Here is a 13,612-nt window from a genome sequence, read left to right on the forward strand (position 1 = left end):
TAAGTAATGGATTTCCATCAGGCCTAGCTAAGAAGTCATTGTTCTAAACAATATGCTAATAACTGGCTGAACAGTGCAGCACAGGGAGGAACATTTCTTCCCATGTCCCTTTGTTTGCAGGATATCCAGGCATTGTGCCAAGATTTCTCCCTATATTAAAGAAAACTCCATTCTTTCACATCCTTCATTTTTCTTCTACACAGCTTTACTCTCCTGTGCTGCCAAATTCCCTTTGAATCCTTGATACAGTCAAATCCAGTTTGCTGCACTCAGAATTTAAAGCCAGCACATCTGTTTGCTTCTTTTCTGAGCGCAGCCACTTGTGGAAAGAAAACAGGAGAAGGTGAAAAACCAACTCTTTGATTTGACCATGGCTTCTAGGAGCTTCATCCGATAGTCCCTAATTGAATAGTCAATCTCTTTCCATTTTTCAGGCTTTATTATATCTCCCCTCAGCTCTCTCATTTTCCAGCTGTATTTCTCACTAAAAGTCACTTAAGTGCACTTGCGCAATAAGATAAGCAACCTTGTTTCATCTAAAATACCAACCAGAGACTAATACAGAGTGTAATTATTGTATTTGAATTTCAAGCTTCTACCTGTATGAAGTGAGGATTTGATTTTCCAAGACACTCAAAAAGCACAAAGCATATCACAAGCCAAAAAGCCCTCTTGAGTTTGACTGGTGTAATATTGGTCTTGATTAGAACAAAGCTATTAATTTTCCAGAAGATCGGAAAAAATTGTAGCCATTTATCTGTGCAAAGAAACATCCTCTCAAGGCAATTATTAGCAAAAAAAAAGAAAAAACAAAACTTTAAAAATACATAGATACTTAAATATTTTCACATCATTGGACTATTACTGTTTTGTTACACAGGTGATATATAGTACAATACAAACCAACATATCCTACGGATCACCATAAAAGCTCTCTCCCTTTATCCTCAGCACAGGCACAGGTACAGTCTGAGCACTTGCACAGTCAGACTGCATACAGTCCACTACGGCTGTACTTTAACAGCCCAGTCCATTGCAGTGTGGTACCCAGTTACACCAGTTTCCAACCTGTTCACTCATCTCAGTTGCTGCCCGCTGTGTTTCCCCAAGTCTCTAGTATCTATGATTTTAGCATGATTCTCAAATTGGTTTTAATCTTTAATGTTTTTAAAAGCGCATCTATTTCATAGGATATATCCTCATTCAGTTACATTCAGTTGAGCCAAATGTCAGCAAAGGTTTTCCTCAATATAAAGATCAAAATCACTCAGCAGTAAAAAAGTATTAATGGGTGTTGTGTCCATTTATATCACTGGAGTATTTGAGGTTTAACTCTTAAGCTTTAAGAGTCTTACTTTACTGTTATTATATCATATTTACCTCTTTCTCGTCTTACAGAGTTGAGTGTTGAGAAACTGAGTGACTGCCTCCAGTATCCTCATCTATTCAGAAAATTCACCTTTTTTGGTAGGTTTTAGGAGCAAAGAAAAAGAAGTTAATGAATAATTACTGTACTGTTTTAGACTTACTGCCTATGCAGATCTGCAGTGGAGCTATGCAACACAACATTGAAGTCCCACGATAATTCCAAGGCAGTGAACCACCAGAAGGTCTCAACATATACCCTCACTATTGTTCCACGTTGGTGAGCAGAGGTCCAAACGCCCCCATTTCTTTGTGTACCCTTTTGCTTGTCCAGATTCATAACCCCTTCTGAAGAAATGGGAAAGGAGGAAAAGGAGCGGGTAGCAAAAGCAGCATGTTCAGTAGTCTTAACTACCTTTTATTTCTCAAAACTCTGCCCAAGGCTAGAAGATTAACTGAAACTAGAATTAATGACAAGAAGAATGAGGGGCACTTAACCACTTATTGAAAGAGCAATAACAAAATTCCCCTTCCCCCAAAGCTAAAAGACACTGAGAGCAGTGATGAGGAGTGACCTGGGTGACTGTCCCACCACTGCGTAATTAGTATATACATTTCTGGTATGGAAACATCACCAGTGTTGGCTACAGGAGCAGCTATTATTCCCAGCCCAGGAAATTCACAGCTTTTTGTTTCTTACTGCCTGTATAACAATGGTCTTATTGCATATATCCTTTAGACAAGAATGAATTCCACTTGGACCTCTTCCCAAATGTTATGAGACAGATAAGAAAACATTAAGAAAATAATCCTAACATTTTACACCAGTAACTGATTTGACTTCCACTTCAGAAGTCTACCGACACACAGGGAATCCTGCACACCAGGAAAAAACATTGGAAGATTAAAGTGACATTATCTTAAAATAAAAAGTTTGGGTAGGGAAATTTAAAGTGAGTTTGTCTTTATTAAAGACAAGAAGGGTAGGCGTGGAAATAATCATTTTAATTGCACTGTGCAATGGAATCATCCCAGGGAAAATGATACAGAAAGGGTAAGAGAACGAAAAAAAATAGGTCAATACTTTCATTGAAATACTATTTTTTTCACTCTGTGGGTTCTAACTCACATCAGAGACAGCCTGGCAGGCTCGTTGAAGGCAACAGGTACTGAAAACAACTTACAACCTGCAGAAACATGTCTCTACAGGATATCTCCATTGCTGCTGGTGCCAAGCAAAAATACCAGAACTTTTAATTAAAACCAGAGATTTAAACAAAAGTAGCTTTATACTGATTCTCAGCGCCCTTATTCTTCTCACTCTTTACAGTAATCAGAGAGGGAAGGTCTGACGTCCTGTAAACTCCAGTCCTCATCCTCCCCTGGCAAGACCTCAGTTCCGAGATGTAAACTTCAATGCTGAGGTTCCCTTCAGCATCGTCACAGGAGCGTGTGCTGGTGTCCTCCAGTTTGACTCCATCCACATCGATGATCCTGTTCACAGGGAGCTCCGTCCCAGAGTTCTCTCTCACACCAGGAGGACTAAAGGTTCTGCTGGCCTTTGCTCTGTGAGACGTTTGCTTACAAGAGTTCCCTGAAGTCTCTTGTGGATCTTTTTTCTTTCTGTGGTTTGCACCTAATGGGAGAATCAAAAACAAAAGACACAAAACAGAAGAGTTATGCATCTCCTGGGTTGTAGCAGTTTCCAGTATTGCAGCCTCCTCCAAGGCCCTGGTGGCAGATAGCTGGGATATTCCCCTGCCCTGTACAGGAGACTTGACGTGCCAAGCAGGTAACCAAACAGTAGATCTCAATGATACGTCTAAAACATTAATATGTGGTCTTAATTTAGCATTTTTCAGGGTTTTTAACAAGACTCCATTAAAAATAACTACTTACTATAAACTTGTACAGCTCTAAAACGAAACATCCCACCTCCAGCAAACCCAAAGGTGAAGGAGGAGAATACAGGGATCCACTGGGGCAGAATGGGAGATGTTCCTTGACTTGGACTGGCCTCCAACACCAGATCCTTGCTGAGATATTACTGTCACTTGGCTAGAGATTAATTCTTCTAGCATACTAAGAAACTATGATTTGAAGATGCAGTTCACTGTCCTGAACTGCAACTGAGAAATTGTTGAAGATGGTGTATGAGACAAGAAGAAAGAACTTAATCTGCTGAAGGGCTTCAAACATTCAAGAAACACCTGAGTTATGTGTGATTTTTTTAACCTTGAAGCTTTTTGGTACAGCATTTGTAAAACCACAATTGTTAGGATCTGGGCCGGTTGTCTAGAACTACTCACACAAAGGCATTACTATCCCAAGTTAACCCTAAAGTCCTGAGCTCCCCAAAAGCTGATTTTGCATTAGGCATGAGACTGCAAACTGCTGGGCACTTGTTACAGCAAACGCAGATAAAGCTGTTCCGCCTTTTTCAACAGGCACCAAGAAGGGAAGGACAAAGAATGAGTGGATTTCATTATTTGCACCATGGTTATCAACATGATTTCTATAATTGAGATGCCCCCACCATAATGATATTAAAAGGGGCAACATCTGCAGGGAGCAAGAACTGCTTTTATTAGACCAACTGATAGGCAAGGAAAAAAGAAAACCTTTGGAAGGCACAAAGGCAAACCTCAGCAAGGGCTTCCATTCAACATTTAATCTCTGTTTTTTCCAGGTATACCAGCTGGTCTTTTAAAAGACACCATCTTCTCCAACAGGCATTACCTAAACCATTTTTAAACCATTTGCCCCATTATATCCCAGTGCCTGACTAGCACATTTAGCCACACAAATCCCATGAGACTTGTGTGGTTAAATTCCATGGATGGCTTTGAAATCTGTTATGTTTGTTCCAGAAAGTGATGTGTACAGTGTTTCTTGTAAGAAAAATAAATTTCAATGTATCATCATCATAATCAAGAACTTTTTGATATGGAGAAAAGGAAAAAGTAAATGAAAAGGACAAAAAAAGCTATTTCATACTGTTTCATCCAAACCACTCCAGGGTCTTCCCAAAGGTTAAAGCTTTCTATTTAATGAAAGTCAGTTAAAATTCTAAGTAGTGCAATATTATTTTAGTGCTTTAGCTACAGGGCAGCCCCACATTAATAATGTGGATAATCCCCATCAGTAATGCCTGCCTTTTTTCACATCCAGAGGAATTAGATCAAACTCCAAACAAATCAGCTGAGCAATAGCAGAGGGAAGGCAGAAGGCTTTCTCAGCACTGTTAGCCCAGCACGACTCCAGCCTACTAAATTACAGCTAACATTTAATGCGACTGTATTACCCTTCATGTTTACATCTTCCTACTGGAGCCGAACATTGGCTTAATTTTAACTGCTGTTTGCATGGCTGTGGTGTAAAATGCTATTCTCCTATTCTAAAATGTTTATCCTAATGTGAATGTACTAAATTGCACTCTTGATCTTTTTAAGCTGCTATTTTATGCCCTTTGAGGAAGGTCTCTAATTCTCCTTTCATGTTGGTTTAAAAGAGATACTAACTTCAAAAAAAGCCATACTAATGATAAACTACACCAAATAGTTTGCATTGAGAGAGTATGAGTCACTCAGTAGTCTTAGTATTGCGAATACATCCTTCTACTAAACGTAATGTAAGGAAAGAAATTTGATGGTGGTATAAGGCCTTGAACTAAGCTGAAACTTTCCACAGTCAGAAGACACAACCTGCGTTAACTGGGTACAACAGGAAACTCCTGCTGAGGAATGGTATGGAAGGTACAGGTATTGCTGTATTTATTTGGCTGTTAGGTCTTTCTACAGCTCCATACGAGAAATGCCATCAAGTCTTGGAATTAAGGTGTCACTGAGTCACCACAACCAGGCTTGCAAATTGTCTAATGGGAACGAAGCAAAAATTAGGTCAACGTCAGCTCTTGGAAGAGGAATAAATCTGTACTATAGGAAAATTTTTCTATTAATGCCCTTTTCAGGAGCAATCCCACTGAAGCACCTAATAAATTACTACCAGAGGTAGGACAGTAACACAGAAGGTCTTATATAAAATACTGGTTCAAAAGAATATGGAATTACTAAAGGATAATACCGTGAAGATGATTCCTCTTTTCCTGGCAGGATAGAAATGATGTTGGCTCATCTACACCAAACAGGAAGATGATTTCAAGACTAGCACTACACTGAAAATGTATTTTAATGTGCTTTTTTTTCTCATTTTTTAAAACAAAGCATCTATGAAGCACAAATAGGAGGGATTCCCCAAAGCAGCTTGTGTATAAAAGTATCCTACAAGTCTTAAAACATATTTAAAATAGATTCAAGATTTGCATGTACTCAATTGAGCTTTATAATGAGGCTTAAATGATGCCTACAAAACTTCTCCACTCATCTCCTCCTCATATTCTCTTTTTGAGCAACAAATACCTGAGCAACTTGTGTATGTGGGCACCATTTATGGTGCAGAGAGCTTTCACAGATAGAATTTCTCTTCACTTACTCTTGCACTGAAGCAATGAAAACCTCCATGGGTATCTCTTGTGATTGCTTTGCCTAAAGCATCTCAGGAATGCTGTTGCACTGTCCTGAATCTAACCTGTCAAGGGAAAGGAAGGCAGAGCTCAGAGCAGTACTGGAACAGCACGCTCAGGCCTACTGGTGGCCATTGCCCCTACTGGTGGCCTTCACCCTTACTGGTGGCCTTCGCCCCCGTGCTGAGCATTCCACACAGCTCTAAGGGACTTTTCTCCTGCATCTGATCCCGTTAATACAGTCCAGCTGCTTTCAGGGTGGGATGATGCGTGTCTTCTGCCACCTTTAACCTGGAGATCTGCTATTTTACAGCCTCGCAGCTAAATCACTGCTTAGAAGACTGGATGCGCCACCACTCTGTGTTTTTCCAAAGGTTCCCAATCCAGGTAGCGTTTTGGATGATCTCCTTTACCAACATTTCTCTCTTTCTCGTATTTTGATCTTGTGTATTATTTTCAAGCTCTCTGAATTTAACGTTATGATTATGGAAAAGTGTCTTTACAGAGTAAGACAAAAGGAATTTTTGTTCTTCTTTATAAAATATTCCTCAAGCTCTAAGTAAAATCTAAGGGAGACACTGGAAGATGTTGTTGCCCAAGTAGTTTAGGACCCAGGCAGCATGTGGCAAAATTCCAGACAGAGTTGAGGTCACCAAAGATCTAGAAATTTCACAAGCAGCATTAACTGTCAAATGTAGATGACAGGATCAAATAACCATAACTCTAATGCAGATGCTGGGGATTTAAAGGTCCCCTCACATTTCGCAATGCTTTTGTTTCTACACCATAACTATTAGATTAATCTATTTCCAGTGTGCCAAGTTTTAGTCAAGATTCACTTCTTAAAGCACAATTTAGATCTGATCTGAAATTCAGCACCTACGTTTTTAAGTGATCAATATATGATATAGATCCATTAACACCGTACTTATCTTTTTTCTTTTAGTCCTTTTTTTTTCTTTAATAAAAGCAAACAGACGTTTTTTAAGTTTCACTGTAAGATGAGTTCTGTACTCGAAAATCCATACCTAGCGGAGTTCAGATATGACAGAAAGTTAAATTCTATTCTATAATTTTCCCAACACCATCTTCATATAGGCAGCCACCTCTTCCATGTAGTTTCAGTGTTTCACTTAGCACTCTGGCTTTGCTGGAATCTTACTGCTCTTGTCAAAACCATGTACCGTATAGATGGTTCTCGGTTGAACTAAAAGGTCACCTACACCATCATTCCCTGGCACTCAACTTCCAATGTCAGAGAGCATCAGATTTTCCATTAAAAATGAGCCCCAGTTTAATGATTTTGTGGACGTACAGCAGACAAAAATGTTTGAATTATTTCATATTATAACTCATGTGAAAAGAAATCACCTAAATTTTCCCTAACAATTGGAATTGGTTATTTACTGGCATATACCACCTCCAAGTGCAACCAGTCACTTCCACTGCCCAAATTCACCGACCCTGGTGTGTTCTTTAATGCAGGAGATGGGGCAGATCCTGCTCTCAGCTCTGACTCCATACTACAACCTGTCCTAAGGTGATGACGTGTGGCTGAGAGAACACTCTTCTACATGAGACGATAGAACAGGAGCTCTGCTGTGGTCACTTCTGCAGCGGGTGTTTCCTTCAATGTCCTAGAAATATTTCAGTGCCAGTAACACTTTTCCTGTAATCTGGCAGTTTCACTCTGGGAAAGACTCTTCGCTCTTCTTGTCCTAAACTCTCGAGAAATGGTATTTGAAAATTTGAGGCTTCCCAGATGTGAATTCTTTGAAGTGGTGGATAAATGACTTCCACACTGGCTGATGTATTGTTAGTACTGTAAGCAGGTTTTTTTCCAAGTTTGTAAAGTGATTTATGCTTCCAAAGAGAGGAAGATACTTTACATATAAGATTTTAAATTCTGCAGGTTAAATCTCCTTCACAAGCTTCCTTCCTTTTATCTCGTAACTTATACAACACCAAGGAGAAGGAGGATTTAATAAAAGGTTCCTACCTACAGTTTATGCTAAATCTTTGCAAAGGAAATTTGACTTCATATGCTGTGTTTCCCTTCCATGATGAAACACCAACCGCAGCATATGCTCAGTGCCTTGAAATCTGACTCAGTAACCATGTGGGCATCAAGCTAGGAAATGGCTTATTCTACAAAGCAGCAATACTCTGCATTACCAATCTATTTACTTTTGCCCTGGGAATTTCTGGAATACATTTGCAGTGTTAAGCTTAGAAAGACAGGGCTGATGGCAACTCTCTCATTGCACTCATCTCAGAAGCATTTGCAAGAAGAATAATGCACAAAGTATTATTTAGAAAGATAATTTCTGTATATTCCATAGAAGAGTGAGCTGGTATGACTACTACTGCTCACCATGGCACATATAATCAAAAATGGAAGCACTGCAAGCTGTTTTTCTTGGGGACGGTGACCTTTCATAGACAGGGCTACAACAGCTGCTGAAGGGACCTGCACACAACGTCACTTAGATTGCTTAGATTTTGTTTCTGCGCTGCTAAAATTGAAATAATTGTTGGTTGAACACTTTCCAAGCAATAGGTGTGACAATACACCCCTGTGATAGTCTACAAATATTCATCCCTCAGTCTGATCTTCCAGCAGTTATTGTTGATATTGCGTTTGCTTTTCCGTCAGTATCAGCAGGTTGCATTATTGCGGAGACTAATCTGCTGGGAAATAGTGGATTGAATTACTTGAATCAGTATTAATTTGATCTGCTATCCATCATGTTATTTTTCAATTAAAAAACTCTAAAATGTGGTTTAGCAGAGCTACCGGTTGTATTTCAACTAATAATTCAACTAATTCATCGCCCAAATATAAGTCATGTGTTTGAATACATCTGGATTTAGCCTGTGTGCCTTTGGTTCAAAGAGCACTTGTAATTTTTCTAACATTTTATCAGGTCATTGATAAAATTTGTAATTCTCTCTAAAATCCGTATCTTGCTGTTCGATTGAAATACGCTTATATTTCAAATAATTATCCCTCAAGGCCTTCCCTGCTTCCTGCTTGTCTCCTCTTCACATAACCCTCCTCCTTTGTTTATTATTGATCTCAGCCATGTACTACATGTAATTCTCCCATTTAATCATCCTCTGATTGAAAGAGGATTAAGATTCTGGCTTTAGTCTTACTGGATCCCCATGAGCACTTCTTTATATTGATCCAGAATCCAATTATCTTCTACAACATTACACAGACACAGCAAGGATATAATTAACTGCAGGACAACAGCCTTCATAAAAAATAATGATTTACATCATTTTTACATCTTTAGTCATAATCTCTTCCTTTTCTTAAATTCCAATTTCAATTATGTTTTCACTTGCATGGCTATCTTGATTTACATAGGAAACGCCACTAGATTTTCTCTAAAATTTGCCATGTAAATTAAGGGATTATGTAAAATATTAATTAGGTAAAATATTATCTAACTTACTACAACTGTAAAGGTTTATTTTGAATTTTTGAAGATAGGGTCATTGTTTTTAATCTCCTTAAGTATCACAGAGTTTACTGCGCTTGGAATGTATAAGTGAAAAGTTTAGGAGCCAAGAAGTGAGAGCGGCAGAAACGCCGCTGATTCAGCCTGGTCTCTGTCCCTTGGTTGCACCCACCGTGCTGCGTCCTCTCTGCAAATCACAAGAAAGAGCTGTTGGGATATTTTTTCCTTTCTTTTTTTGTCTTTGGGAACAATACCCAGCCCCAGGCTCCGAGTCCACCCTGCATTTTATTCCTGCATCATTTATCTTTCAAAGCAAACCCAATCCTAGCACTGCTACTAACTACGCCACTTCTGAAAGAATTCTTTCCAATAAGAAAGGAAGCGAGTTTATTTTGAGGATACAATTGCCCGTCTATTTCAGAAACAAAGCAGGATCTTCAGAACAAATGAAGTCTAAATTCACCCTGTATCTCCCAAAGCCTTTTTATTAAACTATAATTCCAGAGAGTTCACCATGCTTTTATTTTCCCTAGCTGGCTCTCTGCCTTAACCAATGACATTGCCCACCTACTAAAAGAGAGTTTTGAATAAGCCCTTTATTTGACTGAATTGCTGCATCCAGTCTATCCATCTACTCAAAAAAATTCCTCCTTATTTGGTAGACAATAATTCCATCAACTGCAACTGTCATTTCATTTTGTGAATATTTCTTATGCTAAATGGAAAAAAAATTAAAAGAAGTGGGTTTGTTTGTTTTTAAATAACACGGCCTCTGCACTGCTATTCACAGGGCTTGGGGGGAACCACAGGTTTGAAAGTTGCCTCTCCCCAACTCTTTTTCGCCTGGGTAAGGAATGTGCCCAACTCCATGGGAAAAACTGGGCAACATGCAAAGTACCTGGACTACACCATGCAATTAAAACCAAAATAAAACCAATCAAGGCTAAATCAGTATTTTAACTCTCTCAAAAATGAAGGTATCGCTTCAAGCCAATTACAGCACACAACGAATTATTCCTTCCACGGATGAGTTACGGCCACCATTGTACGCAGAGACACCAAGTGCATTTCAGAACTTTTCAGGTTCCAGAAACCCCCAGTTTTCAGAGTGGGAAATTCGCCAGCACTGGCAAGCTCATTCAAAAATAAAGACATTGTCTTCTTGATGAGTAGCACAACGAGAATCAGTAATGATTCTGGTGTTGCAAACTGATTTGATACTTACTTCCTAGCCAAAAATTATAATACTAGAGTAGAAACACGTTTCACTTATTTAAGAAAATTAAGAACTGTGTTTGAAAAATTGTTCTCAAAATCTCGGAGTGATGCAAACCTCATTTTGCTGTTTGCCATCAATTCATAACTTGCTTTCTAGATCCTCAAATGAAAAAACCCACCAACATCTAAAGTTACCTGTTCCAGGGGTGGATATTGGGCTGGCTCTGCTACATCAGTTGGAGAGTTGGCCCCTCAGAACATGGGGGACAAGGTGATCCCCAAAGCCCTTTTCCCAACATATATCAACTCAGCGTAGAAAAGCCCAATGCACAGTGTAAGCCATATGTGTTATTTACCTCTACACCAATTGGAAACCGAGATTACAGACCACTTTAAATTATTTAGTCATTATTTTTCTATTTTATCCCAACATTTTAATTCAATAAACCAATCAGAAATGAATTTTCCATTGTTAGGAGATTATGAATGGAGAACCATTAAAGCACTTAAAAAAGCAACCATTATTAATGACTTAGTCCTTTGAAATATCAATTATTGACTGGAGATAGTCTCCAGCAGTTTTTATCATAATTCCTGTACATCATTGGACAGTCTTTCCATGCAAACTCCACAAAATCATGAAATAGAAGAGTTTTGCCCACACTTTTTCCATAAAATCACTGTTCTTTTCTAGAATACAGTTCCCATCAAACAGTATTGCACTGTGAGAGGAGTGTAGAATAGTGCATGCAATAACATTGTAGAAAAAGGTGTTTTATAGCTTTCTTTTAGATTTCTTTTATTCCTTGAAAAAGAAGATAAAATCTGCTTTGTCACAAAGCGAAGAGGAACGAAGAGTTTAGTTTTGCAAAATCATTTTGTTTCATTACTTCAAGGTCTCTCATAGGTGACTATGACAGAAAAATAAACCACAATCACCAGTGAAAAGCAGGGTAGACCGGTTGGAATACGTGAAAATTGTTTTTAAAAATAAAATTATTAAATATGTAGGATATTAGTTATTTGTTGTGGAAAAGCCTGAATAATTTTAAAAGGGGAACTGTCACAGGGCTTTTGAATGCTTTATTTTCTTTCACGGAAGCCCATGGCTACGTGGGAACACAGTGACCTTTGGAAAAATGACATTTTCAGTCCCCAGAACATAAGAGGCCCAGGTAACAGCACCACAAGCCTCTCTGCAGGTTTGAGTTTCTAATGAGGCTTCCCAGTACTGTTAGGTTGGACCCATCTCCAGAAACGGAAAGAGTAGAGTGGTCTCCAACACCCATCTCAACCCTTCATTTCTCACCCAAGACAAACCAAAAAGGTTGTTATATTGGTTACTCCACATCAAATGAACTGAGGTCACCAGCTCATTTCTTAAAGACCAGGGAAGAATTGCTTTAGTTTAAAACAAGAAGGAAAGTAACGAATATGAAGTTCAGCCCGAGAACCCAAAGACAGAAGAGATTCTCCTTTCAGGAGTTCTTGTTACGACTCACTTCAAAGCCACCTCCTGCCTTATCTGCCTTCTGGGGCACATGTCCATGTTATGGATGTCACATGTGACCCATCAGCATCTCAAGACAGCGTTTGACCTTTGATATCTACATTATTAACAAATATAACGTTTTTCAACTTTGTCTTGAGGTAATTGCTAGTTCATATCTATTAATCTGTTTGTTATTAGAAGAGAATTTCAATCAGAATTCTTAATCCAGGACTGAAAGAACTGTTTTTAAATAATGAAGAAAACCAAAGCTTAAAACCAGTTTGCGTAACTAGATCTAGAATTTATTACTCCTGAGAGAACAAAGATACAAAATACATGTGAAAACTACACAAAGATTTCTACAAAGTAAAAAGTAGAAAGTGGGAAAAGGGAAAGCTACAGTTCAGTGGTTACACAGAAATGTATGGCATGCATTAAAATATTGTCAATTCATGAAGGTTTTTTTAAGTGCAAATGGTTTTTTTAACAGTTCTCACTGAAAAAATATGCAAATTGATACCTACGTTGTACACGTTTCATATTAGCAGAAAGACACCAACACAAATCTATGCATATACACATCAATAAGTCTGAAGTACATTTTGTGGTTCTGTTATTTGTAGGCACTGGTTACAAGTTTGTTCAATACTCAGTTCCAGAAATTAAGTGGTAGCACTTATAGAACATTTCTCCAATACTACTAATAAAGGAATGTGTTTTTAAAATACCAAGAGGAGGAAATAATTTGCATTGCCATTGATAAGCATCCAACAACCAAAGTATTATTTACAAATCATCAACCATACAGATAAAGAACAGTATCAAATACTCTGTGTAAAAAGATAAATAATTAAAATGTATATTCCCACATCACAAAGAAATGTGATCATACAAATTATGGCACCATATGTTCGTGAAACATCAAAAATAAATGTAGCACATAGATACCTCTCCTTACATTTTACATTAAAATGTACAGTATAATGACTGTAAAATGTCAATGTCCCAACACCCACTGTCTTCAAACTCTTTTGTTCCTGGTAATAGCAATTATTATCATTAGAGTCCGTGTTCATAAAGAAATTCCGTATTTCAGCCTTGGGCTAATATTGCTCTGTGATATTGCTAGACCATGAAACTTACATCCTAAAAAAAGTTACATATCTTCTTTCAAATTACCTAATAGAAAGAGCTATTTCACATGTAAATATTCTGGGAGAAAGTGTGATAGATGCAATCTGTTTCTCTGTGTAGCAAAGTATGGGTTAAAAAACCAGTAACATTTTTATTTTTAGTCATAGGTATCTGATTTATTAGAGAAATCTTTTTTTAAATTAAGGTTTATCCATTTCAAATTTTAATCCTAAACAGTACTGCAATTTTCAACACATAATTAGGGTTCTTGCTAAAGCACTTAGACTTCCAAACCTTAATCATGTGTCTCATTATGACAAACAGATTATGTCTCATTATGACACAGAAAATCTGGAACGCAACAGTGCTATGCAGCTCAAAATGCTGATATCCTGTTTTGTACTCCTAGGG

At 38.1% G+C, this 13,612-nt stretch overlaps 1 protein-coding gene across 2 annotated transcripts in view; it reads right to left on the minus strand.

The window, feature by feature from the left end:
• Nucleotides 1-2,636: 2,636 nt before the first annotated feature.
• RGS12 (regulator of G protein signaling 12) overlaps nt 2,637-13,612 on the minus strand; it is a gene marked incomplete at its 3' end in the record, with an annotated part of 82,677 nt that continues 71,701 nt past the window's right edge. For both annotated transcript variants that reach the window (XM_080343960.1, XM_080343959.1), the window contains exon 17: nt 2,637-3,001. In XM_080343960.1, the coding sequence (XP_080200086.1) occupies nt 2,637-3,001 (365 nt within the window). The remainder of the gene's footprint in view (nt 3,002-13,612) is intronic.

Source organism: Nesoenas mayeri, assembly GCF_963082525.1.
Source record: "Nesoenas mayeri genome assembly, chromosome: 4".
NCBI classification, from domain to species: Eukaryota; Metazoa; Chordata; class Aves; order Columbiformes; family Columbidae; genus Nesoenas; species Nesoenas mayeri.